Source organism: Leucopleurus acutus (assembly GCF_964270905.1).
Source record: "Leucopleurus acutus genome assembly, chromosome: 2".
NCBI classification, from domain to species: Eukaryota; Metazoa; Chordata; class Mammalia; order Artiodactyla; family Delphinidae; genus Leucopleurus; species Leucopleurus acutus.
The window spans coordinates 117,505,201-117,531,795 of record NC_139143.1 but is presented as its reverse complement, the minus strand read 5'-3'; the positions used below and the strand labels follow the sequence as shown (position 1 = coordinate 117,531,795).

General features: G+C 35.8%; 1 protein-coding gene across 1 annotated transcript in view; it reads left to right on the top strand.

Moving 5' to 3' along the window:
- Window positions 1-13,258, top strand: part of CLCA2 (chloride channel accessory 2) — a gene marked incomplete at its 3' end in the record, with an annotated part of 36,894 nt that extends 23,636 nt beyond the window's left edge. Inside the window, exons 12-14 of the mRNA XM_082864741.1 lie at window positions 1,170-1,340; window positions 4,626-4,859; window positions 12,816-13,258. Of these exons, the coding sequence (XP_082720867.1) occupies window positions 1,170-1,340; window positions 4,626-4,859; window positions 12,816-13,258 (848 nt within the window). The remainder of the gene's footprint in view (window positions 1-1,169; window positions 1,341-4,625; window positions 4,860-12,815) is intronic.
- Window positions 13,259-26,595: the final 13,337 nt, after the last annotated feature.

Sequence of the window (26,595 nt, the reverse complement as noted above, 5' to 3'; positions counted from 1 at the left end):
GTGTTCTTTCCCATTTCTTTCTGACTCAATGATTAAAAGAGGTGGCAGTGGTAACCGTGGCAGGAAGAGATTTTTCTTTATCATTTCTCAACAAAGATAGACCTTATTAATCATTAAACCACTAAATATCAAGATCTGATTTCTTTCCAGTAGATAAAAAAGGTTTCTAAAACTACTGTGATCATACGGTGCTTAGCGTTTTTTATTTTAATAAAATATACTCCTATTTTTCTCATGTGAAGGAGCAGACCTGCCTCTCTAGTGAGGATTCTAGAGCACTTTAGTGATGATGCAATGCTAGAGAACAGGGCTGGGTGTGAGGTGTGAGAAGTGAATTGACCGTAGAATAGGACAAGCTGCTTGCCCCATTTGTCCACTTGCACTTGAACAGTGAATGTGATCTGCACTTGGGCTAAGCTGCACCTCCCATGGCTGCCCTGGAATCTAGGCCTTGCTGCCATTCAGTCATGGGCTTGGTTTGGAACTGAATGACTCTCTGAGGACCAATGCAAAAGGAAAGAAGTCTAGCACTGGGCAAGATTTTAGAATGCCTCCTGAAGCAAGGCACATCCTCCTGAAGTGGACAGAACCAAAGCCTCTCAAACTCCAAGTCAATGAGCACCTTCGAATCTAGAACAACCCACGTATCCTCTAGTGAGGAAATTAATTTCACACTATTATATCAACTACCAAAGTTTTTTTTTTTTTCATCAGGGCTTCAGGGTGTTCATAAACCCCTTGAAATTGCATGAAAGTATGTATATGTACATATATATTTATTCACTGGGAGCAGAGTAGCTTTTATCTCAAAAGGGTGTGTGACTATATATAAGCTTAAGAATGTGCTTGGTTTCTATGAAAACCTAGTATTATTTTCAGTGATAGGAAGGAGAGCGCTAAAGGTGATTATTAAATGCTTTATTAGCACTGAAGCAGGTACAACTCATTCACCTTTAGAAAATAATTTTTCAGAGGTTAAGGAATCACAAGGAGAAATTATGGAGCCGTTGGAATTTTAATCACCTGATAATATCAAAAGTAGCTATGAGCATAACACCATATGCTAAAATTAGAAGAACAAGGGGAATAAATCTTATTTTTAATGATTTAATTAAATATTAATAATCAACTGTGATAAGTATTGACATTGAGTTTTTTTATATTAACAGGTGCTGATGTTATAAAAAATGATGGAATTTACTCGAGGTATTTTTTCTCCTTTGCTGTAAATGGTAGATATAGCTTGAAAGTGCATGTCAATCATTCTCCCAGCATAAGTGTCCTAGCCCACTCTATTCCAGGAAGTCATGCTATGTACGTACCAGGTTACATAACAAACGGTAAGAATCATTAGCACTGTTATTTGAATAACATCATTTAATGTGTATATTTCTGATGAGTGTGTGTGTGTATGTATCAGAGAGAGAGGTGAATTTCAAAACTCTTTTATATAAGTCAATGCATAATTTGTTGATTATCTCTTTAATCCTCAGTGATTCATGATAGTAGATAACAGGAAGGCAGTAGGTAATTCCCACAGATTTCTCCTACCCTTGTTTTAGTCATTATTTTGACCTCTTTCTTGTGACTGTTTCATCAGAATTACTACCAGGCAAAGAGATTTATTGAGTTTTCTCCTGTATAGCTCCTGTACTTCCTCTACAGAGGAAAGAGGAAGAGGCAAAAAGTTGTTAGCAGTTTAAAGAAGGAAGCAAATAGCCCAAACAATCCACACAGGAAATGAGCTCCTGAAAAAATATGAGTGTGGATATTACAGGAAACTGAGGGCTTCCTGAAGATGTTCTGTCTTCCTTCAAGATAAAAGTACCAAATACATAGAAGATACACATATTTTTTAAACACCATTATTATAATAGTTCCTGATGGGAAGCAGTGGTTAAAGTATAACAAACAGAAAAATGCTGTAGTCTTTAAATATAATCTCAAAAAATGTTTCTAATCATTCTTATTTGAAAAACTGCAGAATCTTTATGAATACTTTTCATGTATTTTAGCAGCTATAACTAATCATTTGGACCATACCATAACATGACTCTATATTTTTGTACTATATGTACTTTTCAGTAGAAAACAATAAAGATGCTATAGTGGATTTGCATCTCCTGATATTTTTAGTGTTGCCTTGAACACAATTTACTCTCACCTATATTTAAAATAATTTGGATTATTTCAAAACCAATATAAATCAATTTGCAAGGTAACACAGTTTTACTACAAAGATATGATTTTGTATCTAGATGTAATACTTCATTTCTAAGTAGATATTCCCTCTTTCATTTATACATCGAACATTTTTGAAGGCCTCCTAGGTGACAGGCTTAGTCCTAAGAACTTGGGATACCAGGTAGAATAAGACTTGATTCCTATCAAGGAGCTTGCGGGCTACTGACGGGTCTAGTATCTTTTTTAAAGCCATGAATTTAAAGGATGCAAATATCAACATCAAGTGTACACTGAGAATAGAAAAGTCATATTCAACTCTGCTTTTATCTGTGTACATCATATAGGCCCTTGATAGCACAGAAAGAAAAATTTAGATTTCCCTAGGCATGCCTACCTCACATAACATTCATTTATCAGCTCATTTTCAGGTGATGACCTTGAGAGTACACGCATTGAAAAATGTGAGCTGCTCTGTTTTCACACCACCAAATCTCCGGGCACAGCAGCATCTACTTCCTTCCTCTCCTCCCTAGTGCCTCTGTTGGATCTGCTCTGGATTCCACCCAGCCTGCTTATCAAGGGTCCTTGAGAGCTCTCCCTTTCATGTCCTCTGAAGAGCATTCAAGCATGATTTATTATTTCCCATATTAAAAAAAAAATTTGCTGGTTCCCCTTTAAGCTACTGTCCACCTGTCTACTCCCTGTCATCCAGTTCTTTGAAATTAAATCTAAATCTGCCGACTGTACCTTCTCACCTCCAGTTTACTACTCTGCTCACTGCAAGCAGACCTCCACCCACATCACTCTACTGGAATTGCTCTGGCCTTAGTCACCAATGACTACCTGCTCTTATATCCAAAGGATGCATTTCAGTCCTCATTTTACCTGACTCAGCAGTACCTGACACAGCTGATTGATTTCTCCTTTGCCATTTTCTGGTTTCTATGATACCACACTCTCCTGCTTACCTCTTATTCTCTGGAATTTTTATTCTCAGGCTCTTTTTCCAGCTTCTCTTTTTCTACCAAGCCTCTAAGTGTTGGCAATTATCAAAGCTTAGTCTTAACCTTCTCTTCTCACTCTTCTATCTGGAGCCACGTTACCTGGGTTTGAAACCTATTTCCTCCATTTACTAGCTGTGTGACTTTGGGCAAGTTACTTAGCCTCTGTGTGCTTCAGTTTCATCATCTGTAAAAATGGGGGCAATAATTGTACTCTCCTCATAGCATTGCTGAAAAATTAAATAGTTGATAATATAAGGTACTTTAAAAAGTGCCTGACACATAGCAAGCACTTAGTAGATACTTTTTATTTTTACAGCTGAAATTCTTATTAGGTAACCTTATTAACCTATATGGCTTTACTAACATCTATAAGTCTATAACTTCCTAATTCATAGGTTCAAAATGATTAAATCTAGCTAAAACCTCTTCTTTGAGCTTAAAATCCATATCTAACTGGCTCCTTGACATCGTCAATTAGACGTTTTACAGGAATCACAAACCTTGTAACTTAAATAGCTAGTCTCCTCCCCATAGCCTGTTTCTCTTCCCATTTGCTCATTTTAGGAACCTGGGAGCTATTCTTTTTGTCCACCAACTTTCCCTTCTTCATCATTCCATATTCAAATCCAACACCAGCTTTTGCTGATTTTCTCTCCAAAATGCATCTCGAAATGCCTACTAGCCTCCTCTCCACTGCTATCACCCAACCCAAGCTACCATCTTCTCCTATCTGGACTGTTGCAGTGGCCTCATTGCTTCCTGTGCTAAAATCCATTCTCCACTGACAGCAGCCAGAGTGACCTGTCAGAGAGCAAATGTGATCATATCACTGCCCTGCTTCCCCACAGCATGTTTAAGATTAAACTCTAAAACCACTACAATGGCCCACGAGGTCCTACTTGAACTTCTCTCTCCTGTCTCATCTCAAACTATTCTCCTCCTTGCTTTAATTAAATTTTTCTAATTTTCAAAGCTCTTCTCCACACTTCAGAAGTTTTTACACAACCTCTTCCCTCTGCCGGAGATATTCTTAACCTCTGCTCTTTATCTGGCTGACTTCTATTCATCCTTTAGGAAATTGTTAAATGTTACTCCCTTGATACCACTCTAAATTATATTACTGTGTTATTTCCTTTCATAGTACCCTTCCTTTTTTCCTTCTTACATTTATTACAATTTATAAATATATGTTTATAAATATGACTGTAAATTCCATGAGCAATACTGTTTTGTCTGTGATTGCTGGCATAGCATATGCCCTAAAAATATTTATTGAATGGATGAATGGATGAATGAATTGTTGAATAAACAAACTGTTATTCTAAAGATGTAGCAAAGGGAAAAAAAGTCTTAAAATGTCTCTCAATAATCTGCAAAAACAAGCTATTCAGGAGATGGTAACTTGTTGTTTTGGCTATTCTTTCTTTGGTGTCACAGGTAATATTCAGATGAATGCCCCAAGAAAATCGGTGGGCAGGAGAGAGGAAGAGCAAAAGTGGGGCTTTAGCCGAATAAGCTCAGGGGGTTCTTTCTTTGTGCTGGGTGTTCCAGCTGACCCACATCCTGATGTGTTTCCGCCATGCAAAATTATTGACCTGGAAGCTGTAAAATCAGAAGAAGAGGTGACTTTATCTTGGACAGCACCTGGAGAAGACTTTGATCAGGGCCAGGGTAGGTTTCTTGCTTTCATTACCTATTTTTCTACAAGGTGGCATTTCCAATAACTATGTCAGGGGTTAGTTGGGTAAAAAATAGCTTTGGGGGCTTACAGATGACAAAGCTGTAGAGGATTGCATGGAAAGCTTTGAGTTGCTGATAAGGCCCTGTATCCTGGAGTCTAGGAAGAGAATGTATCAGCTCCCCCAGGATTGACGAGGCCCTGGTAACCTGACTGACACTAATACAGAAACCTTTGTTGGAAACATAAATACCACATGTAACAGTGGTCTAGTCAGAAGCAATGGGTTCTGCTTTACAGAGCATGGACTTTCAAATACTGAAGGTGATTAGTTTTCTGAAGATTAGATGGTGTTTATTCAAGGGCTTACAAGTCAAGTTTAAGGGAATAATTCCCATAAGTCATGAAATACTTGGTGCATTGTCCTCTCCTACTTCTGGTCATCATTTTTGTTAGGGAGGCTGGGACCAGTTCCCTGATTTGAAGCTTTCTAACCCTTGCTTGGGCATTGATGAGTTCCTTCGCTACTTTCCTTTTTCTAATGCTTTTATGCCAGCCTTCAGTCTTCCACCTACCTCATCTCTTGATCCCCACAGCAACTCAACAGAAAAAGTTTTCTAAAAGAATAACCTTTCCAACATCTTTGCCATTACCAGAACATGATTATCATTGATTACACTTTAATCTGATGCATCTGATTGAGATTTCTGTAGGAACCAACCTTCTCTATTGAGAGCTAATTCTCTATTGAGAGCTAATTCATCAATATTGGTCAATAACAGTGACCACCTTGGGCCTTTCCCAGTCTTGCTTTCAACTTGGATCATCTTTTTTTGGCTTATAATTCTGTTTACTACTCTCTCCAGAAGACATCTTAATTACAAATAAGTATGCACTGCTGAGAAACAGTCAATATTGTAGTTTTGTCTTGAAATTCTGTTATCATAATCTGTCTCTTCTTGCCAGATAGGAAGGAAGTGAAACATTTTACATTCTAAATTAAGGATTTTCCTAATTTAAAGTTTGGAGATGTGAAACGATTGAAACTGTGGGATGGGCATATCACTTGTATAATGGAAACAGCTGTAACTTAACTTTAGAAAAAAAGTAGTTCCCACTCTGGTTATAAGTCCAGCTGTTTAATCTTTGGCAGGTTGCTTAAACTCTATTACCCTCAGTTGCATATGTGGAAAATAGGACTAAAACTATCTATTTCATAAAGTATTGCAAAGATGAACTGAGATGACATATAAAATAAAAAATGGAAGAGAAAGTGGGCCCAGTAAGTTTTCTGGGCTCCTGGTTTGCACTGCTAGAGAGTTCTCTAGCTTCTTATTTGAAGTAAGGAGCCACCAATACTCATTCCCATCTTTATGTAAAAGTAAGCATGGTGCCACCCAGTATTTTTCCTCTTTCCTCACTGCCTCAGAAGCACAGTTGTGTGTTAAAAGAGACAAACACAAGCTCAGACTCCCATTACTACTGGGAACTGTTTTTTTCAAGAGCTCTGGTGGTTTCAACTACACCACTGAATGAAGAGTAGAAAGAAAGTGAATGTGCAGTATCAGTGGTTATGAATGGCTTGAAAGGAAGAAATACAACCAAATGGGACTTTAGTTTAGAATTGGTATTACAAAGGGTTTTAGAAGGGAAGAGAGGATTTCATACCTTCACATAAATGGCCCTGATGAGCAGTATGACTGAAGCAGATCAAGCTTGTTATAATGTGAAACCTCAAGTGACAAAAGATTGGGAGGCGGGGAATGGCTGGATACGTATTAAGTTGCTGACATCACTCAGTCATAATTGACTTGATGACCCAGCAATGGCAAAATTGACCAATTAGCTATGAGTATACCAACTAGCAAGTAGGTGTCTGTTTAACTCATAAACATGTGCTTTCATCACCTCTTTTTTTTACAAATCGTTGTCTAGGAAGGTGTTATACTCTCCTCTATGGCCAGAGTTAGAAACAATAAGGGTATGTCTCTGGCTTTACAATTATGAAAAATTTGACTATTCTTAAAAACCTTATTAGCAATAAATGAACATCACATATATGCACAAGCATATCAATGTATATCCAGTACCAACTCTTCACCATATACAATATATAGTAAAAGATGACAAAGTACATGGAATAAGCAAAATATTACCAGATCATTATTATGTTTGGGAATGTATTTAGACAAGGCATTATGGAAATGGGTTATTTCCTTAGGTTTTCATTAAGAGTGTGGGTAAAATAACTTTTAAAACTGAGTACCAGGCATAATCTGTATTTCTGCTATAAAGTTAATTTCCTTTGTGTTTTCTCCAGAAATTAAAGTGAAAATATATTATTTACTAAGGAACTATTATGTGCCCAGCACAGTGGTAAACATTATATAAAAGTAATTTAAGATGGTATCACACTCCAAGAATTTATAATCCTAGGCTAAGAGAGAAAAGGCATAAAATGGTCAAAAAACTATTTTATGTATTACACAGTGCCATTTGTATAATTCAGACCTTGGGAGCTACAGGTATTAAAAGGTTGTAGAGTGGGTGGAAGCAGAGCAAAGGCCAGTTTCTAATGCCAGGGGCCTGGGCAGAGCCTTTGGAGTAGTGACAGACCACAAAAAGCACCAATCTTGGGCCTCCTTCCTTGCACTCAGTAGCTTCCCTACGTGTCTAATAGCCTGACTTTCACACTGTTTCCTCTGATATCTTTTCATCTTGTTATACAACTGTCATTGAACATATTATCCTTACAAATTGTTGAAAATTTGCTGCTTCTGAAAAAGCTGTTCAATGACAGCAATTTTTTCCCATTTCCCCCACCCCCAACCCTCAGTTATGCTTATTGGATGGAAGAAGGCTCAATGTAGGAGAAATCTATAATAATCCTTAGGGGATGGTTTGGATTTCAAATGAAGAGAGGAAGTGGGAACTGTTCCCACTGGTAAAGATGGGGTCAAGTCTTTGATTCCCTCTGCATGTCCTCAATCCAAGCCCAGGGCTTTCCATACTAGAAATTTATTGATAAAGATGCTAAGGAAAGTGTAAACCTTGGTAACTGGAAAAGTAGCAATTATTGGGAAATAGGAGACAGTGTAGCCTAATAGAAGGCTGTAGAGCATAGTGTTAGGGTATTAAGCTCTGGAATCAGACAGACCACGTTTTATCTGTGTAACTTAGGCAAGTTACTTAATTTCTCTAAACTTCTGGTTTCTAATCTGCAAAAGCAGATAGTGAGAGTACCCATCTCAGAGGGTTGTTGAGAGAATTGAATGAGAAAAGGCACAGAGAGGGATTAAAACAGTGTCTGGTCCATACTAAGTGCTCAGTAAATATCAGCATTTATAACATTTTGGAGCCTGAAGGGGTCTTAAAGATACACTAGTCTGACTCCCTTGTTTTAAATGTAAGGGAATGGCCCTGAGAGGTTAAGTGTCTTGCCCATGTCCTTAGAGCTACTTTCATGGCTGAAATATACTGGGAGTATAGAGGTAGAGGTCAAAACTAGAGATATAGCTAAGAGGTCAAAGATGCAGAACCAGCCCATTTTCTTTTTCACAGGGAGAAGGGGAAGACCACAACTATTGTAAATGGAAGGAAACCTTTCATGAATGTATGAGCTGAATTAGTTTGGAGTCTTTGTAGTTACACAGTTGTTCTGCATCATTTTTAATAGTTGTTCACAGTAGGAAGTATATGACATTTGGAGTTAGAAGAAATGAGTTCATTTCCCGCACTACAGCTTCCTAACTTGACCATGGACATCACATTTAACCTCCTGAGTCCCAGTCTCTTTTATTTTAAAATGGGATGGTCAACTTCACAAAGGGAGAATTATGTATGTAGAAAATCTTTGTAAATGCTAAGGCTTATGGAATATTGTTTCATTATCCAGGAGACGACTCAGGGAGAGCCCCGTGGGGAGGGCTTCCTCCATAGAGAACAAGGGACATAGGAACAATGGACATGTTCCATTGTGAATGTAGAGCAGATGGTCAGCCTAGCTTCTCATCCATATCTGTCCCATCGTATTTGAACCACAGTATAAAGCAACTCAAGTGGGTTCACTCAGAGGAAATTGGCTTATTGATAAATTTGAATATGAAGGTTATTTTGTTTTGACAACCTTCTTTAAGGGTGCTTTACTCTAATTACTACTCAGGAATAGAAACAGTCTCATTATTAAAACTTATTATAGATTTGGAAAATTCTCAAAACCTAGTCACTAGAATATTTTCATTGTTTAATTAAAACTCAGGATGTCTCATGGTTTTTATTCCTGAGAACAAAATCCTCCTTTGGAGCTGCTCCGTTCATTGTTGAATCTATTTTTAGCCATTTTAGATACGATTTATGATATTATTAGAGTGGGTTAGTACTACAGGTGGCTTTCTTTTTGCATCTAGCAATTATTTGTTACCAATAATTTTGTTTTTGAGTTGATAATACATTAATACAGTTTGAAAGCTCACAGCAGCACAACAATATGAATGTATTTAACACTGCTGAACTATACACTTTAAAAAATGGTAAATTTATGTTATACATATTTTGCCATAATTTTAAAGGTTCAAAACAGTATAAGGAAAATCAAAACAAAATTCTGCCCTCATCTACTCCAAATTTTGCAGTTCTGTAACATGCATTTTTCTTAATTTATCACGATCTGCTTTGAATTAATGTTATACCGCTTCACATATAATGTGAGAATCTTTCAAAAGTATAATTCCATTTACCCTTCTGCCATCCTTTGTGGTCTTGCTGTCATATATTTTACCTCTACATTTGTTATAAGCCCCACATTGTATTGTTATGGCTTTTGTTTTAAACAATCAATCTTTGCCCAAGACAAAGAAACTTGCCTTTTAAAGAAATTTTAAAGAGGAAAAGAATTATCCTTTTTAGTTACTTGTATAGTATAGTTACCATATCTAGTCCTCTTCTTTTCTTCCTGGAGATCAGAATTTTTATCTAGCATCATTTCCTTTGTAGTTGAGGTCTTTGAGTAACAATTCTCTCAATATTAATTTTTCTGAAACATGTCCCTTAATTTTTAAAACACAGTTTCACTAGATGTAGCATTCTAGGGCAACAAGTGTTTCTTTCAGCACTTTAAATATATCATTTCATTGTCCTCTGGCCCCAATTTTTTTCTCATAAGTTAGCTATCATTCTTACTGTTGTTTTTCTGAGTATAAAGTGTCTTTTTTCCCTTCTGGCTACTTTAAATTATTTTTCTTTATCTTTGGTGTTTAGCAGATTGACCATGATGTGACTCAGTGTGCTTTTCTGATGCTTATTCTGTTGGGGATCACTGAACTCTTTGAGTCTGTGGAGTGTTCTTTTAATCAAATTTAGAATATTTTCAGCTGATACATCTTCAAAAAAATGTCTGCTCTAGTTTTATTCTTCTTTTCTTCCTGGGTAATATTTATATTATATAATATTATAGTACAGTATAGTATAGTATATCATATCATATCATCATACACACACACTAAGTGGATATATCAGTGGATCTTAAGGGTCACTGAGATTCTGTTCAATTTTTCTAACTATTTTTTAGCCCTTCAGTTTGGATGATTTTTTTTAATTTTCAAAAAATTAATTAATTAATTTATTTATTTTTGGCTGCATTGGGTCGTCGTTGCTGTGCGCAGGCTTTCTCTAGTTGCAGCAAGCAGGGGCTACTCTTCATTGTGGTGCGCGGGCTTCTCATTGTGGTGGCCTCTCTTATTGCAGAGCACAGGCTCCAGGTACACGGGCTTCCGTAGTTGTGGCATGTGGGCTTCAGTAGCTGTGGCTCACGGGCTCTAGAGTGCAGGCTCAGTAGTTGTGGCGCATGGGCCCATTTGCTCTGCAGCATGTGGGAAATTCCCAGACAAGGGCTCGAACCCGTGTCCCCAGAATTGGCAGGTAGATTCTTAACCACTGAGCCACCAAGGAAGTTCCTGTTTGGATGATTTTAATGGATGTGTCTTCAAGGTTACAAATTCTTTCTTCCATTGTGTCCAATCTGATATTAATCCTCTCAAATGAATTTTTTCATTGCATTTTTTTTCAATTCTAGGATTTCTGTTTGCTTCCTTTTTAAAGTTTCCATATCTCTCCTCAAACTTTCCATCTCTTCATTCACTATATCCAGCTTGTCTTGTGTGTAGACCATTAACATACTCATCATGGTTATTTTAAGGTCCTTGTCTATTAATTTCAAATCTCAGTCATTTGTGACTGTTTTAATTTGCTGACATTTTTCTTGACTATATATCACATTTTCTGTTTCTTCACATGTCTAGTAACTTTTTATTGTATATTAGACATGTGGTAGTGAATTATAGACTCTGGACTTTGTTATATTCCCCTGAAGAGTTTTGAAATTTTCTAGTAGTTACCTTGGATCACGTGGAATTTGAGGAGGCTTTGTTTTACTTTTGTCTAGGGTTTGTCTATTTCAGTTTTGCTCTTAATCCTAGGGCATATCCCTTAATTCTGGGACACAATCTTTTTTCCTAAGGCACAGCTTTTCTAGTGTTTTAATGGACATCTCAAGATATTTACCAAGCTCCTCTGATGTGGCAAGACTCACACTCCGAACTCTATATCTCCCCTGTGGTGGGCACTGGCATAAAACTCTGCTCCATTTTTCAGCTGTCTAGCTGTTGTTTTCCCCTTGAGTCCTTGAATTTTCACCCACACATGTACAATTCAGAGGTCTTCCAATGATTTGAGAGAAGTTAATACACAGAGTTGGGGCTCATCCCTCTCTGGCTCCCTCAATTTTCAGCCACTCGGCAATCTCACACTCAGTCATCTGATTTTTAAAACCAAGAAGATAGTGGCTTTCTGTATCAGTTCCAGCTATCTGTACTGAAGTGGAAAGTGCCCTCGGAGGAAAAACTGTATAAACATGAGTCAGTCACAGCCTGGTTCTCTTCTTTTATGAGTTGTAACTCCTCTGGCTCCAGTTTGTTTTTATTCCCCTTTCTTTCTTCAGAGTTTATACTTGTTACCTGCTGGTGAGTTAGTCCAATAGAAACCACTCAACCATTACCAGAACTAAACTTTATCTTTGACTTAAGTTACAAATATTTTTGTCACTTAACATATATGTTTATATTTTGCTTAGAAGATTTTTCCCATGTAGAAAATTTTCATTTTATGTATATAAATTTATGGATTTTTATGTTTATGGCTTGTGAATTTTGAGTCTTAATTAGAGGGTCCTTTTCCACTTCAAGTTTATAAAGAAATTCATTCATTGTTTCCTACTAATTAATAGTTTTTTTTACATCAAACTTTTTATTTACTTTGGAGTTTATCCTGAAGAATAAAGGTTTGCAGTATGGATCCTATTTTTTCCAGCTTTTTACCCAATTGTCATAACACCATTATCAAGAAATTTTTACTTTCCCCTATTAATCTGGGTTCTACCTCTATCATATACTAAATTCCTAAATGTATTTTGGTCTACTTTTATACATGAATCTATTCATGCACCAGTACTGCAGTTTTTCAGTTACTGAAGCATTACAGTGTTTTTACATCTGATAAAGTCAGTCCTTCCACTAAAAATTTGTTATTTTTTAACCTTATATGGCTAATCTTGCTTATTTATTTTCTATTTAAACTTTACAATAAGTTTGTTAAAATAGAAACTAGAGGCACTTTTAATAAAACCGTGTAAAATTTACAAAATAACTTAGGGAAAAATAACATCTTTATTGTGTTGAATCTTGGTATTCAAAAACATAATAAAACTTTCCTCTTATTCAGGTTTTAGTATGAGTTCTTATGTAGTGTCTTAAAGTTTTGTTCACATTCATATTTCTTTCTTTGTTTATTCATAGGTATTTTGACTTTTTTGTTGCTATTGTCATTAAGCCATTTCTAATAAACTAGAAAGCATACTCAAAATCACTTAACTTCCCATTTGTATTTTTTAATTTCAGCCAACAGCTATGAAATAAGAGTGAGTAAAAGTCTACAGAATATTCAAGATGACTTTAACAATGCCATTTTAGTGAATACATCAAAGTTAAATCCTCAGCAAGCTGGTACCAAGGAGATATTTACATTCTCATCAGAGCTTTTCACAAATGGACTTGAACATCAACCTGATGGAGAGACACAAAAAAGTCTCAGAATTTATGTGGCAATACGAGCAGTAGATAGGAACTCCTTAAAGTCTGCTGTATCTAATGTTGCTCAGGCATCTCTGTTGATTCCCCCAAATTCTGCTCCTGTATTTGCCAGAGATGATTTTATGTTGAAAGGAGTTTTGACAGCAATGGGTTTTATAGGAATCATTTGCCTCATCATAGTTGTAACACACTGTGTTTTAAACAGGAAAACGAGAGCAGACAAGAAAGAGAATGAAACAAAATTATTATGAACAAATGTGCAGAGTACTTTCCTTCTTAAATATAAGACCCATGGCTTTTGCACTTTACAAAAACAAGCCAATAAAGTCAAATTAACATCAGATTATTAAAAATGCTTTGCGTTTTTGTGTAGTATGGATCAGATTTTTACACGGTAATAGACAAAAAAATCTTTTATAACACTAATGGAGGCAGAAGGGAATTAGAAAACCTTTAAGCTTTGGCTATGGACAAAAAAATAAAAGTTATTCTCTAAGGTAATGTGTTTAAAGGCAAAGGTAATGGCAAAATTGAATCAGAGTCAATAAAAGCTTGTCTTATTGAAGACAAAAAATAACCCACGTAGAGAAAAGGATGTTAGGCCTGAATGATATAGTATAACTATCTATGTGAAGCAACTGTTTAGTTGTATGATTAATTTTTAATTCCCCTTTATCTGTTCAGAACAGGTTGCTTGTTGATGACTAAAGATCAACCTGTATTTTACATATGAAGTGCCTATTGTAAAGTTCTTTACCTCTTTCCATTTGGTTAACTATACTACAGATAGATCCCACTGATAATGCTCAAAGAGATGTTGGTTCACTATAAGAGTTAACCTTAAAATGTAGGTATTATCCTTGTCCCCTGACACTGGTTTTATAACAGAGGCCTATTGAATTTATTGTTTATAACTTTCTACTCTTATCAAAGCAGCTCTCCAAGTTATTTGCCTTGGGTGGTATTCAAGGAAAATGGTTATAGTTCTCATAAGACTTTAGGTAAATAATGAAAGACATAGTTCTGAGCTTATTTTAACACATATCAATCCATACGCTATATAATTTTATTCAATTTCAAACAAAGAAGAGGTCACAGGGAGAGACTGACCTTTGGAAATTTTTAACTGATTCTGTTTTTTTTGTTTAAATAAGACTCCAGGAATCCTTTTTCCACAAAGGGTGATTTACCTACAGGTATTAACCTACAGGGGTGGAGGGTGACTACAGAGAGGCAAGCACATGTCACAAGGAAATAAAAATTATCTTTTATTTAATTTTGCTCTTATTTTTTTAAAGATTACTGGGCAATAAAATCACATGCTTTGCATATTACAGAACTTAAAACTTTATTGGGTAAATACAAACAACAATGTGGAATAGAACTGCTTTATAACTAGGACCAACTAAGAATGACAATTAGATTAAGTTTTGGGGGGTGGGGAGGGAATTGTGGGGAGTTGGAACAAGAATGAAAAGAGGGCATGAAACCTTGAGGAAGAGACTCAGAGCAGTGCTGGGGAGTAAAATGACCAGCAAATACCTCTACCTAGGCTGCCTCCTTGCTGTTCATACTACATCCCAGGTCTGGCCTGTAACATGCTGAGTCTGGTAGTGCCTAAATTTTCACAGATTGGAACTTCAAGTCCCCACTTAGCAGTCAGTCCCTCCTCCCTCTATTGCCACTGAGCCTGGTAGCATGGGATCTGCTTCTCTGTAGCTTCAATGGGCTGGTAAAATACTGAGATGGGGTGTGGTGGGCTTTAAGTCTTCAGATGTTTTCCTCATTTTATAGACAGGAAAATGGAGAATTAACGGAGTAATCTAAAGCATTGTGCTGGCTAAAGGCAGAGTATATAGGAGTAGAGTCAGGTTGTCATAATGCTCCTTCACTTCTGTCTATTTAAGAAGGTGTGGAAAGATGCCAGGGATTATGCCTAGAAATATTTAAATCTTCAAGGTTAATAAGCAGGAGAACAGGTCTAGGCTGAAGGAACAGGGCTTTTTTTTTTTCTTTTCCTCCAATTTTGTCAGTATAGAAATGAACAAATGGCTTTAAGTCCAGAAATCAGTAAATTGGAAGAGGTAAGACTGAGATTAAGGATGTTAAAGTGATAAACTAAAATATATTATAGCAGAGTTGAAAGGGTGATCTCATCAAGTGAATAGGCTAAACAAGCTTCAGTGATTGTGAGGGATTGAAGCATTAGACAACAAGAAATATGTGGTAAATGTGGGAAGATAACTGATTTCGAGACCCCAGAAATCGTCAATAGAACAGATCCACTGGAAAGGAGGTGACGTTGATCCTGAACAAATGATAAGGAATAGAAATAGACAAGAGTTGGGTCAAAGAGAACGAGGAACTGTGAAGCACTGGTCACTAGTGGAATACCACATGAATAGTGACGTCACTGAAGATTTGATCCAAGATTGCAAGAGGAGGAAAAAATATGAGACAGATGCTCAGTTATCTGGTAGAGGAAAGAGAAGTCTAGGGATTGAAAGTGACACAGGCAAGTATTATTATTATCTTCACATGCCAGGATGGTGGTTGTTATCAGTATATAGAAATTTGTTCTGAAAATTGAGGACAATATCCCTTCCATTTTTACCCTATTCTTTTTATGGATGGTAAAAGAAAGTTAAATCTCAGTGGGAGAGAGAAGATTTTTAGGAGATGAATTCACTGAGCAGATTGCTGTTTATGTGTGCAATGCTGACTGCTCCAAAAGTATGTTTGCACCTGCATGTTAGTACTATAAAGCCTACCCAAATTATTTTATTTGCTTTAGGCTTTGCCTTCTGCTATAATGTAATTATTTTGGAAGAGTTGGTCCCTAACTATATCATTTATTTAAAACAATGTGATAAATCAATGGCAGAGTTGCTCATATCAAACTAATCTTCTTGCTGATAACGGTAATAACTCTGGAAAAAATATAAAACACAGCTCTTTGAAGGCACTGGACACCAAGAAAAGCAGTTAGAACCTGGAGGAGTTATGACCCTTGAAAAAAGGAAAGCAATCTAAGTGAGATCCACATTTAACCAGCTTTTCCCCCAGAAGGCATTCCCAGTTTGCTCAGAGCATCTGGAAAGAGCTCAAGCAGAAAGCAGCTGTCTTACTGGGTTGAAAAGCCAGAAGTAAGAGTTCTGGGTCGCTAAAGCAGTGGAATATTGAGGGAGGAAATCCGAGGAAGGAAGTAACTACAAGAGAGAAGTTCCCAAATCTGCATCCTCTCAATCCTTGGATGAGTCCTAAACTGCAAAGGAATTTAATGGAAAATAAGAGCTTAGCACCTAAAAGAGCTGAACAGAGAGTTCAGCAACTGCCCAGTCCTGAGGAGAGAAAATTTAAGGTTCAACCTCACCCAAGTTTTTTTTTTTTTGGTTTTAAAGTTTTTTATTGAAGTATAATATATATACAGACATGCACAAACTGTAAGTGTACAGATCAATAAATTATCACAAGTGAATATTCTCTGGTAATTACACCAAAATCAAGAAATAGAATATTGCCAGAATCTCAGAAACTTATATCTTAACCTCTTCCTGCAACTACCTCCTCCCCAATGTTTACCAAAGAATGACTTTCTAGCACCATGGCTTAGTTTTTGCCTGTTTTGAACTTCAGATAAATTCAGTCATTTGGTATGTATTCTTTTGTGTCTGGCTCCTTTCATTCAACATTACATTAATGATATTCATCCACATTTTGTATACCAGTAGATATTATTTTTTATTGCTGTATAATATTCCATTGCTTGGCTATACCAATATATTCATCCTTTCTATTATTGATAGGCTTTTGAGTAATAGCCAATTTGGAATATGATGAATAATTCTCCTGTGAACATTTTGTTACATATCTATTGGTATTGTGATTTCATTTTCTAAATCAAAGATTAAAATTGGTTGCACCAAAATACAACCTCACCCAAGTTAGAGGGGGTGTTTGTGTTTCCATTGAAACTCCAGATTAGGGGTAAGTATCATACCCACAGACTAAGTGTTATGCCCTAGAACCAAGGGCAAAACTGAAATAGATCTGTTCTGAAAAAGTCTAAAACCAAGTCTCTAGAGAATCAAGATTATATTCACCAATAATTAAGCTATTGCTAGAACATAACTCAGAGAAAGATAACATAATACAAAGCCTCTACAACATATCATCCACTATATAATAGAACATTAATAGACATGCTGACAAGCAGGAAATGTGTCCCATAATTAATAAGAATAAAAATCTGTCAATAAAAGATGATCCAAAAATGATCCATATTTGGAATTAGCAGATAATTAGTTTATAATAACATTATAAACAAGATAAAGAAATTACAGGAAAAGATAAATATAAGTGATGAATAGAGGAAGAAGTTCAGGAAAGATATGAAAGTCTTTAAAATGAAGCAAGTGAGAATCCTAAAAATTGAAAAATACAATGTATGTAAAAAAATTTGTAATGGATTAACAACAACAGACTGGTACTACAGAAGAAAGGATCATATGACTTGAAGATGTGAAAATAGAAAGCATCTAAACTGAAGCATTTCATTAAAAGAAAAGAAAAAGCCCAAATGACCTATGTGATATTACATGTAAATGATTCCCAGAAGTAGAGGGAGGGACGATAAAGCATAAAAATATTCAAAGAAATATTGGATGAAATTTTTCCAAATTTGATTTAAACTACCAACCCACAGGTCTAAAATGCTCAGTGAACCTAAAATAGGATCTATACAAAGAAAATAACACCTAGGTATACCATAGGAAAGATGACTAACTACTCATCAGAAACAATTGAGGCCAGAAAACAGTAAAATGACAGCTTAGAGTGCTAAAAGAAACCAACACAGAACTCTATATTGAGCAAAGATATCTTTAAAAATGTAGGCAGATAAATAAAAGCTGAAATAATTTTCACCAGCAAGAAGTACCAAAGAAATGTCTTTAAGCTGAAGGAAAATGATGTCTGGTATAAATACAGATCTACAGCATGAAAGGAAGATCACTGGAAATGATAAATATGTAGGTAAATATAATACATTATTGGTTTTCTTTACTTAATGCCTTTAAAATATGATAAATTATTTAAAGCAAAAATAAAAACAATGTATTATGGTATAAATAACATAAAGAAGTAAGATATATGACAAGAGCAGAATGGAAAGAAAGGTGACAAATGGAATTATCCTGTTTAAAGGTACTTACATCATACATACGATATTAATTCGAGGTAGACATAAATTAAGGAGGCATATTATAACCCCTTTTGGCACCTATTAGTAACAGGGAAGGGTATATGTAAAAGGCTAATAAATGTGATAAAATGGAACATTAAGACTACCCAATTAATACAAAAGAAGATAAGGAAAGAGCAAGGAACAAAGAACAGAGGGGAATACAAAAAGCATATAGCAAGATGGTAGACTTAAAGCAGCTAAATTAATAATTATATTAAATATAAATGGACTAAACTCTTCAACTAAAAAGAGATTTTCAGACTTGATAATAAAGCAAGACCCAACTATATGGAATTTACAACAGATGAACTTTAAATATAAATACATAGAAATTGAAAGTGGGAAAAAGGAAAGTGGTATATCATGCAAACACCAAGCATAAAAAAAGCTGGTGTTAGTATATTATTATAGGACAGAATAGACCTCAAAAAAGGAGAGAAAAAGAGGAATCATTTCAACATAATAAAAAATTTCATCAAGAAGATATAGCAATCCTAAATGTGCATGTAGCTATTAATAGAGCTTCAAAATACCAGAAACAAAAACTGCCAGAATTAAGGGAGAAATAGACAAATCAACAAGCAAACTTGGAGATTTAAATCTCCCACTGTCAATCGTAGAGTAACTAGACTGAAAAATTCAGTAAGAATGGAGAATATGTGAACAACATTATCAACCAATTTGACCTTGACGTTTAAAAATACTACAAGCAACTAGTGCAGAATACATATCATTTTTAAGTGCTCATGTTTATGCTAGGCATAAAACACATCCCAGTATGCAGAGTCCAGAAATAGACTGACACACATATGGTCAATAGATTTTCCATAAAGGCATGTGGAAATCAATGGGTAGAGGCAAGTCAATGGGTAAAGAAGAGTTTTTTTTTAATAAATGATGTTGGAACAACTAGACATATGTTTGGGAAAGCAATTTTACTCCTACCTTGTAAAAATATAAATTCATGATGGATCATAGATATAAATATGAGTTAAGATATTAACTTCTAGAAAAAATATGAGAAAATATATTTACAAGTATAGTGTAGAAAGATTTCTTAGAACAGAGAAAACACTAAGCATAAGACAAAATAATAAGTTGGACCGCATCAAAACTAAATATCTGTGCTAATCAAAGGGCACCATTAATAATAAAAAGTTTAGCTACAGTGGAAGAAAATATTCACAACAAATATATCTAACAAAGAAGTTATATTCAGAACATATAAAAATGTTATAAATCAGTAATAAAAAGACAAAGAACCCAATAAAAATGGGCAAAGGACTTAGACACTTGACAAGAGAGAATATATAAATAGCCAATAAGCACATACAAAGGCAATCAACACCTGAAACTAATATTGTAAATCAACTATACTTCAATTTATAAAAAAGCAATCAACACCATCAGTTATCAACAAATTGAAAATGATACCTATAAATGAAATACATCTTCATTCCCACTAGAACAACTAAATTATAAATATTGGCACTAAGAAATGTTGACAAGGATGTGAAGCAACTGTAATTTTTTTATACTGGTGAGTGTGCAACAACTTTGGAATACTGCCTGGCAGTTTCTTAAAAGTTATGCATATATCTAAACCATGACCCAGGTATTCCACTTCAAGAGAGATGAAAAGATATATCCATCAAAAGGCTTGCTCAAGAATTTTTATAGCCACTTTATTCAAAATAGCCCCAAGCTGTAAAAAAACAAAAGTTTCTATTAAAAGAATGGATAAAACAAAATTTTGCTATTTGTATGAATCCACAATGGCACACCACTCAGCAACAAAAAGAAATGAACAACTGATACATGCAACAGCATACCTGAAATCCCAAAAGCATTATGTTGAGCTAAAGAAGTCAGACTCAAAAGAGCACAGACTGTATGATTCCATTTATTAAAAGTTCAAGAACAATACTAATCTCTGGATATAGAAATCATAATAGTGGTTGTCTCAGAGCAAACGTGTGAGCATTCACTGGAAAGCTTTCTGGAGCAATGAAAATGCTATAGGGATTGATTGCAATAGTGGTTGACTGGGTATGTATACCTTTGTCAAAATTCATTTACCTATTTGCAATTGATCTGTTCATTTTATTGCATTTACATGTTCCATCAAAAGAAACCCTATGAATGAATTTATTGTATCTTTCCCTTTTAGCAAGCAATGGTTCTAGACCAGGAGTAATTTTACTCTCTCAGGTGACATTTGGCAATGTCAGCTGACTACTTTGATTATCATAGTTTGGGGTATGATCTAGTGGGTAGAGGCCAGGGATGCTGCTAAACATCCTACCTGGCACCAGACAGCCCCCACAACAAAGAATTAGCCAAAAATGTCAATAGTGCCAAGATTGAGAAACCTTGCCTTATAGGGAGGAAGAGAAAGGCATCATTCATAAGGACATTTGACACCTGAATACAAGAAAAAGTGGCCTTAGTGAAGGGGAAAGGGGGAACAAAACTGAACCAGATTTAAATGAAGTAGAGAAGACAAAAAGAATAGAAAAAAATAGTTTAAATAAAGTGAAGATGGTCTATGTTAGAGGATTGAATTCATAAGGCTGGTAGAAAATCTAACTGATGAAAAATAAAGAAGGGGAATGGATATAAAGTTGGGAGGATGCTGCATTATGTGTTAAGATCTGTGTTATGATCTGTGAATGTAAAATACAGGGAAACAGGGAATAGAAGCAGAGGGGAAGTGAGATAAATAGTGGGCTCTGAAGAAATGAGAATCTGATTTAGTTTGCATTTACCATAGGAAGTAGAAAATGCACAGCTCAGGCACAAAGAGAGAGACAAAATAAGATATGAAAGTTAGGGATACAATTATAGAGTACATGATGATAGAGAGACAAGTACTCAAAGGCACAGAAACAGAAGCTCATATGCATGGAGGTAATTAGAGCTTGTCCCTAAAGGTCAAAAGAAATGCATCCTTCCATAAATCCCTCCTGCACTTAGACTACACAGCTCTTATCAGCAAGACGATAGCCTGGATGGGTGGAGAGTGACCCAGATGGTGGCCAATTTTATCTCCCACTTCCTCTAGGCTACCTGCTGCTAAGTCTTATCGAAAAGCTGCTTTCTGGGAACACTTGTCTCGAGGGCACAAGAAGGAGGAAGCTATTCAGTACAGTGGGCAATTGCTTTCGATAGAAAGATATCCTTGGCTTATGAAACGGAAGCAATATAAATTAGTAAACATCCAAAAGGAACATTTAAAAAATTGGTATAACCTTACATCACACCAGTATAGGAAAGAAGAAGCAAGAGCATGAAGAAGATAAAAGAAAAAGAAGAGTGTGAAATGCAAGAGTAAAGAAAATTAGAAATTAAGAGTAGAAATTAAGAGTAGAAAAGACAGAACTACCACTCCAATGCTGACATGTTAGGATTTCTAAATGATAGTCTTTAGTCCAGTATTTTAGTTTTATGTATAAATTTGTTTCAACTACAAAAGTAATTCATGCTATTATTAAAACTACAGATGTTTAAGTAAGAAGCGATAAACAAAATAGATGTTAAACAAATAAGCTTAATTATTCCTTTATTAATGGACATTTAGGTAGTTCTACTCCTTGCTATTATAAAGTATGCTTTGAGGGACAGATTATATTACCCTTGTACATATACTCTTATGCACCTGTGTGAGTTGTTCTTTGTATATATAATCTAGTGCACCTGTGTGAATCTATCTGCAGGGTAAATTCCTAGCATGGAGTTGCTATGTTGAAAGATACACACACTTAAATTTTGATGCATAGTTCCTTCCAAAGCATTTATACCAATTTTTATGTCATCAGAAATGTATGACTACCTGTTTCCTTATGGCCTTATTACCATTACTAAAGTAGGTAATGAACTAGGGGGTGGAAACAGGAGTCATATTGAAGTATTACATGGCAGAGAGCTTAAAACTACCTCTTAAACATCAATATCCTACAAATATACCTTGGTCATTCTTACTTGATGCCATCTAATGCAAGGCCCTGGCTTTCTCCATCTTGTTGGCTCCTCTCCAATTTTTCCCTTCAAGGCTAAGGTTTGGGCAAGTGGGAGTGAAGAAGAAGTGTAAAGATAAGATATTTTATTGAATAAATTCCATGTGCCAGGCATTGTGCTAACTGTGTTATATTAGTTTTTTTTTTAATTTTTCAATATTCAAAATACCAGTATACCATAGCTAATATCAATGAAAGTAGATTTGATGCAAGAGGTATTATTAGAGATAGAAAAAACTTTTTGTGATGATAATTATATAACAATCCTAAATTTGCCTGCACCAAGAACATAGCTTTAAAATATATAAAGCACAAGTTGATAGAACTGAATAAAGGAAAAAGAAATAGACAAATTCACAATTATAATTGGAGATTTTAACACACCTCTCTCAGCAACTAAAAGAACAAGCAGCCAAGAAATTGGTAAGAAAAGAGACAATTTGAATAACATGATTAACTAACTTGGCCTAACATATATAAAACACTGTAACCCAACAACTACAGAATAAATATTTTTCTTGAAAGCACATGGAACGTTTTACCAAAATAGACCATAAGCTGAGGCAAAAAATAAGACTCAACCAATTTCAAATGATTTAAATCTTAGGGTATTCTTTCTGACTCTAGTGGAATTAAACTAGAAATCTATAATAGATTAACTAGAGACTCCCCAAGTGTCTGGAAATTAAGCAACACACTTCTTTTTATATAGCCCATAAATAAATAAATTCAAGAATTTATTCTAGAAATGTAAGAGGGATTTAACATTGAAAACTCAACCAGTGTAATTCCCCATATTAACAGAATAAAGAAAAAAATCACATGGTAATCTCAATAGATGCATAAAAAGCACTTGATAAAATTTAAAACCTATTTATGATTTTTAAAAAGAAAACTCTTAGCAAACTAGGAATACAAGGAGACTTTCTTAGTCTGATAAAGATATCTACAAAATATCTCTAGATAATATCATACTTAATGGCCAAATATAGGATGCTTTTTCACTTGGGATTGGGAACAAGAAAAAAGATACCCATTCTTTCCACCTGTATTCAGCGTTGTACTGGGGGGTCCTAGCTAGTGTAATAAGAGAAGTAAACAAAATAAAAGATATGAGATTGGAAAGGAAGAAGTAAACATGTTATTATTCACAGATGACATAATTATAAACACAAAATCCAAAAGAATCTACAAACTACCTGAAATAATGAATTTAGCAAGCTCCATGGATGAAAGGTCAGTACAAAAAAATCTAATATATTTCTATATACCAGCAATAAACAATCAGAAAATGAAATTTTATAAAAATACCATTTATAATAGCACCCCCAAAACTTTTAAAAACCATGGAAATAAATTTAATGAAAGGTGCAAAAGACTTTTACCCTTAAAACTATAAAACATGGTTGAGATCAAGTAAATAAACTTAAAATGAAGAGATATGCCAGGTCCATGGATTGAAAGACTCAATATTATAAACAAGTCAATTCTTTCCAAACTGATGTATAATTTTTTTTTTTTTTTTTAGGTAAGAAATGGACTTACTTAGAGAGATACACATTCCATAGAATGCAGGCCATCTCAAAAAGGCAAGAATGACCTTGGGAGAAATAAACACACTCTACCGACAGAGTGTGGGCCATCTCAGAAGGCGAGAGGCCCCGAAGTATGAGGTGGTTAGTTTTTACGGCCTGGGTAATTGCATAGGCTAATGAGTGGAGGATTATTCCAACTATTTTGGAGAAGGGGTAGAGATTTCCAGGAACTGCGCTACCATGCACTTTTTGGCCTTTTATGGTTGACCTCAGAACTGTCATGGCACTGATGGGTGTGTCATTTAGCTAATGTATTACAATGAGCGTATAAATTTAATGTGATCCAGTCAAATCCAGGAATTTTTTTCTGGTAGAATTTCCAAGATGATCCTAAATTTTATATTTAAATGCAAAGGACCAAAAATAGCCAAAATAATCTTGAAATAAGAAAAACAAATCTGGAGTGTTTATATTACCAGATATCAAGACTTACAAACCAGCAGTAACTAAGACAATATGGTATTGAGGTAAGCCTGGTCATATAGACAAATAGAACAGAATAGAGTCCAGAAACAGACCTGCACACTTGCAGTCAACTCATTCACAACAAGAGCACAACTGCAATTCAGTGGGGGGGAATGATGGTCCTTTCAATAAATGATCTGCATGTATTGCTATCCAGAGACGAAAACAAAACAAAAATCTTGAATTTTACCTCACACTATACACACAAAAATAATTTGAGATAGATCACAAACCTAATTGTGAAAGATAAGACAATAAAGCTCTAGAATAGAATATTGTATAACATCTTCATGAACTTGGGAAAGTTGTCTTAAATATGACCCCAAAAACAATACCCATAAAATAAAAAATTAAATTGAATTCCATTAAAGTTAAGAACCTCTGTTCATCCAAGAGACCCATTAAGGCAAGCCACCTACTGGGAAAAGATATTTGCAATACATACATCCAATAAAGAATTCAATACCCAGAACATATAAAGAATTCCTCTAGATCAACAAGGAAAATACTAACCTGATTAAAAATTGGGCAAAAAGACTTGGAAAGGCACTTCATAACAGAGGATATCCAAATAACCAGTAATTATATGAAAAGGTGTATAACAAAATTGGTTATCAGGAAAAATGCAAATTAAAATCACAGTACTATATGATTATACCCCACACAGAGTGGACAAAATTGTAAAGAGCAGCAGTACCCTGTACTGGTAGAAATGTGGATCAATACAACAATTTTGAAAAGTATTTGGCCGATCGACAATGGCTAGACATACATATACCCTATGACCCAGCAATTCCACTCTTGGTATGTACCCAACTGAAGTCAATGCTTATGTCTATGGCAGTGTTATTTAAAATAGCCCTAAACAGGAAATGATCCAAATGTTCATCAAAAGCAGTAAGTAAATTGTGGTATATTTTTACAAAGAAATACAATGGAAAAAGAACATATTACTGCTACACACAACAACATGGCTGAATTTCATGCAGAAAATGTTACGTGAAAGTAGCCAAACACAAGAGGGCATACTTATATTTCTGTTTATATAAAGTACACAAACGGGTAAAATTAATCAGCGTGGCGTTGGAGGTCAGTATCGCAATTACCATTTGGAGGTTTTTGACTAGAAGGGAATACAACAAAGACTTCTGGGATGTTGGAAATATAAACTTTGGTGAAAGTTTGTCTCTCAGGGCGCTAACTCCCTGCACCTCTGGTTTGTGTCATTTGGCCCATCTGCACTGCCTCTGACAAAGTCGGATCCCAGGTGCCATGGGGTGATGCTTTACGTGAGCCAAAGCTTCTGTGAATCTGTTTAGGCTGAACTTGGGCACCAGAGAGTGGGGCTGCCACCACACCCTATCCAGTGGAGGCCATGCTAAACTCCTCCCTCTCCCTGGGGAAGCAAAGAGCCAGTGGTGTTAGGAGATGAGGCAACTGAGGCAGCAGCAAGGACTCTCCATTGAGGGAGCAGCCAAGGCCCAGCCAGCAGGGAAGGCCACACAAAATATGAGGAGGCACCTAATCTGGATCTGTCATACCGGTGACCCCTGTCATAGGCACCTGCACCAGCCACAGCCCGGCAAGGGCAAGGCAACTAAAGGCTCAGACCCCTCAGTAAGGAAAGGCTGGGTTATACCAACAGGAAAAAAACCAAACAAACACAGATGAGTCAAAATGCTGGCTAAAAATGAGGGAAATTGGTGATGAAGGAAGGAGATAATACATATCTATAATGGCCTTGAGACCAGCTATAGCAGCAGGCACTGTGATTTATTTCAATAACTCTGTCGCTTTGGGTATTTTAGGAGATTGCAATTGGCCAGCACTTCGAAGGAGATTCTATGAATGATTCTATGAGAGGGCTTGTACCCTCTCTCAGGGAAAAAGTGAGACAGCTTGTGCCCCTGCCCCCAATTCCAGCCTTAACTTATAATATTGGAGCTAGATAGAATGAAAGGACGTGAGTGGATCTGAGCAGTTCAAGAAGTAAATTGTATTGGACTCATCTTATTGAAGCTCCTTAGGGTTGTTTGGCCCCACCTGTCCGCCTGACCCAATGGGCACTTACTCCTCCTCAGTCACTACCTACTCCTTGTAGGCCCAAGTGGTTCTACTATCAGAGGTCAACAGGCACCACCTGGAATCTTTGGCTCTTTATACACCACAGGGCATAGGATTTTCTTTCCAAGCAGCTGCTGAATGGGCTGGGTGACACAGCCAGAAGGGTGATCACCTGTAGGAGATGAGAAGGGGCCAAACGCTTT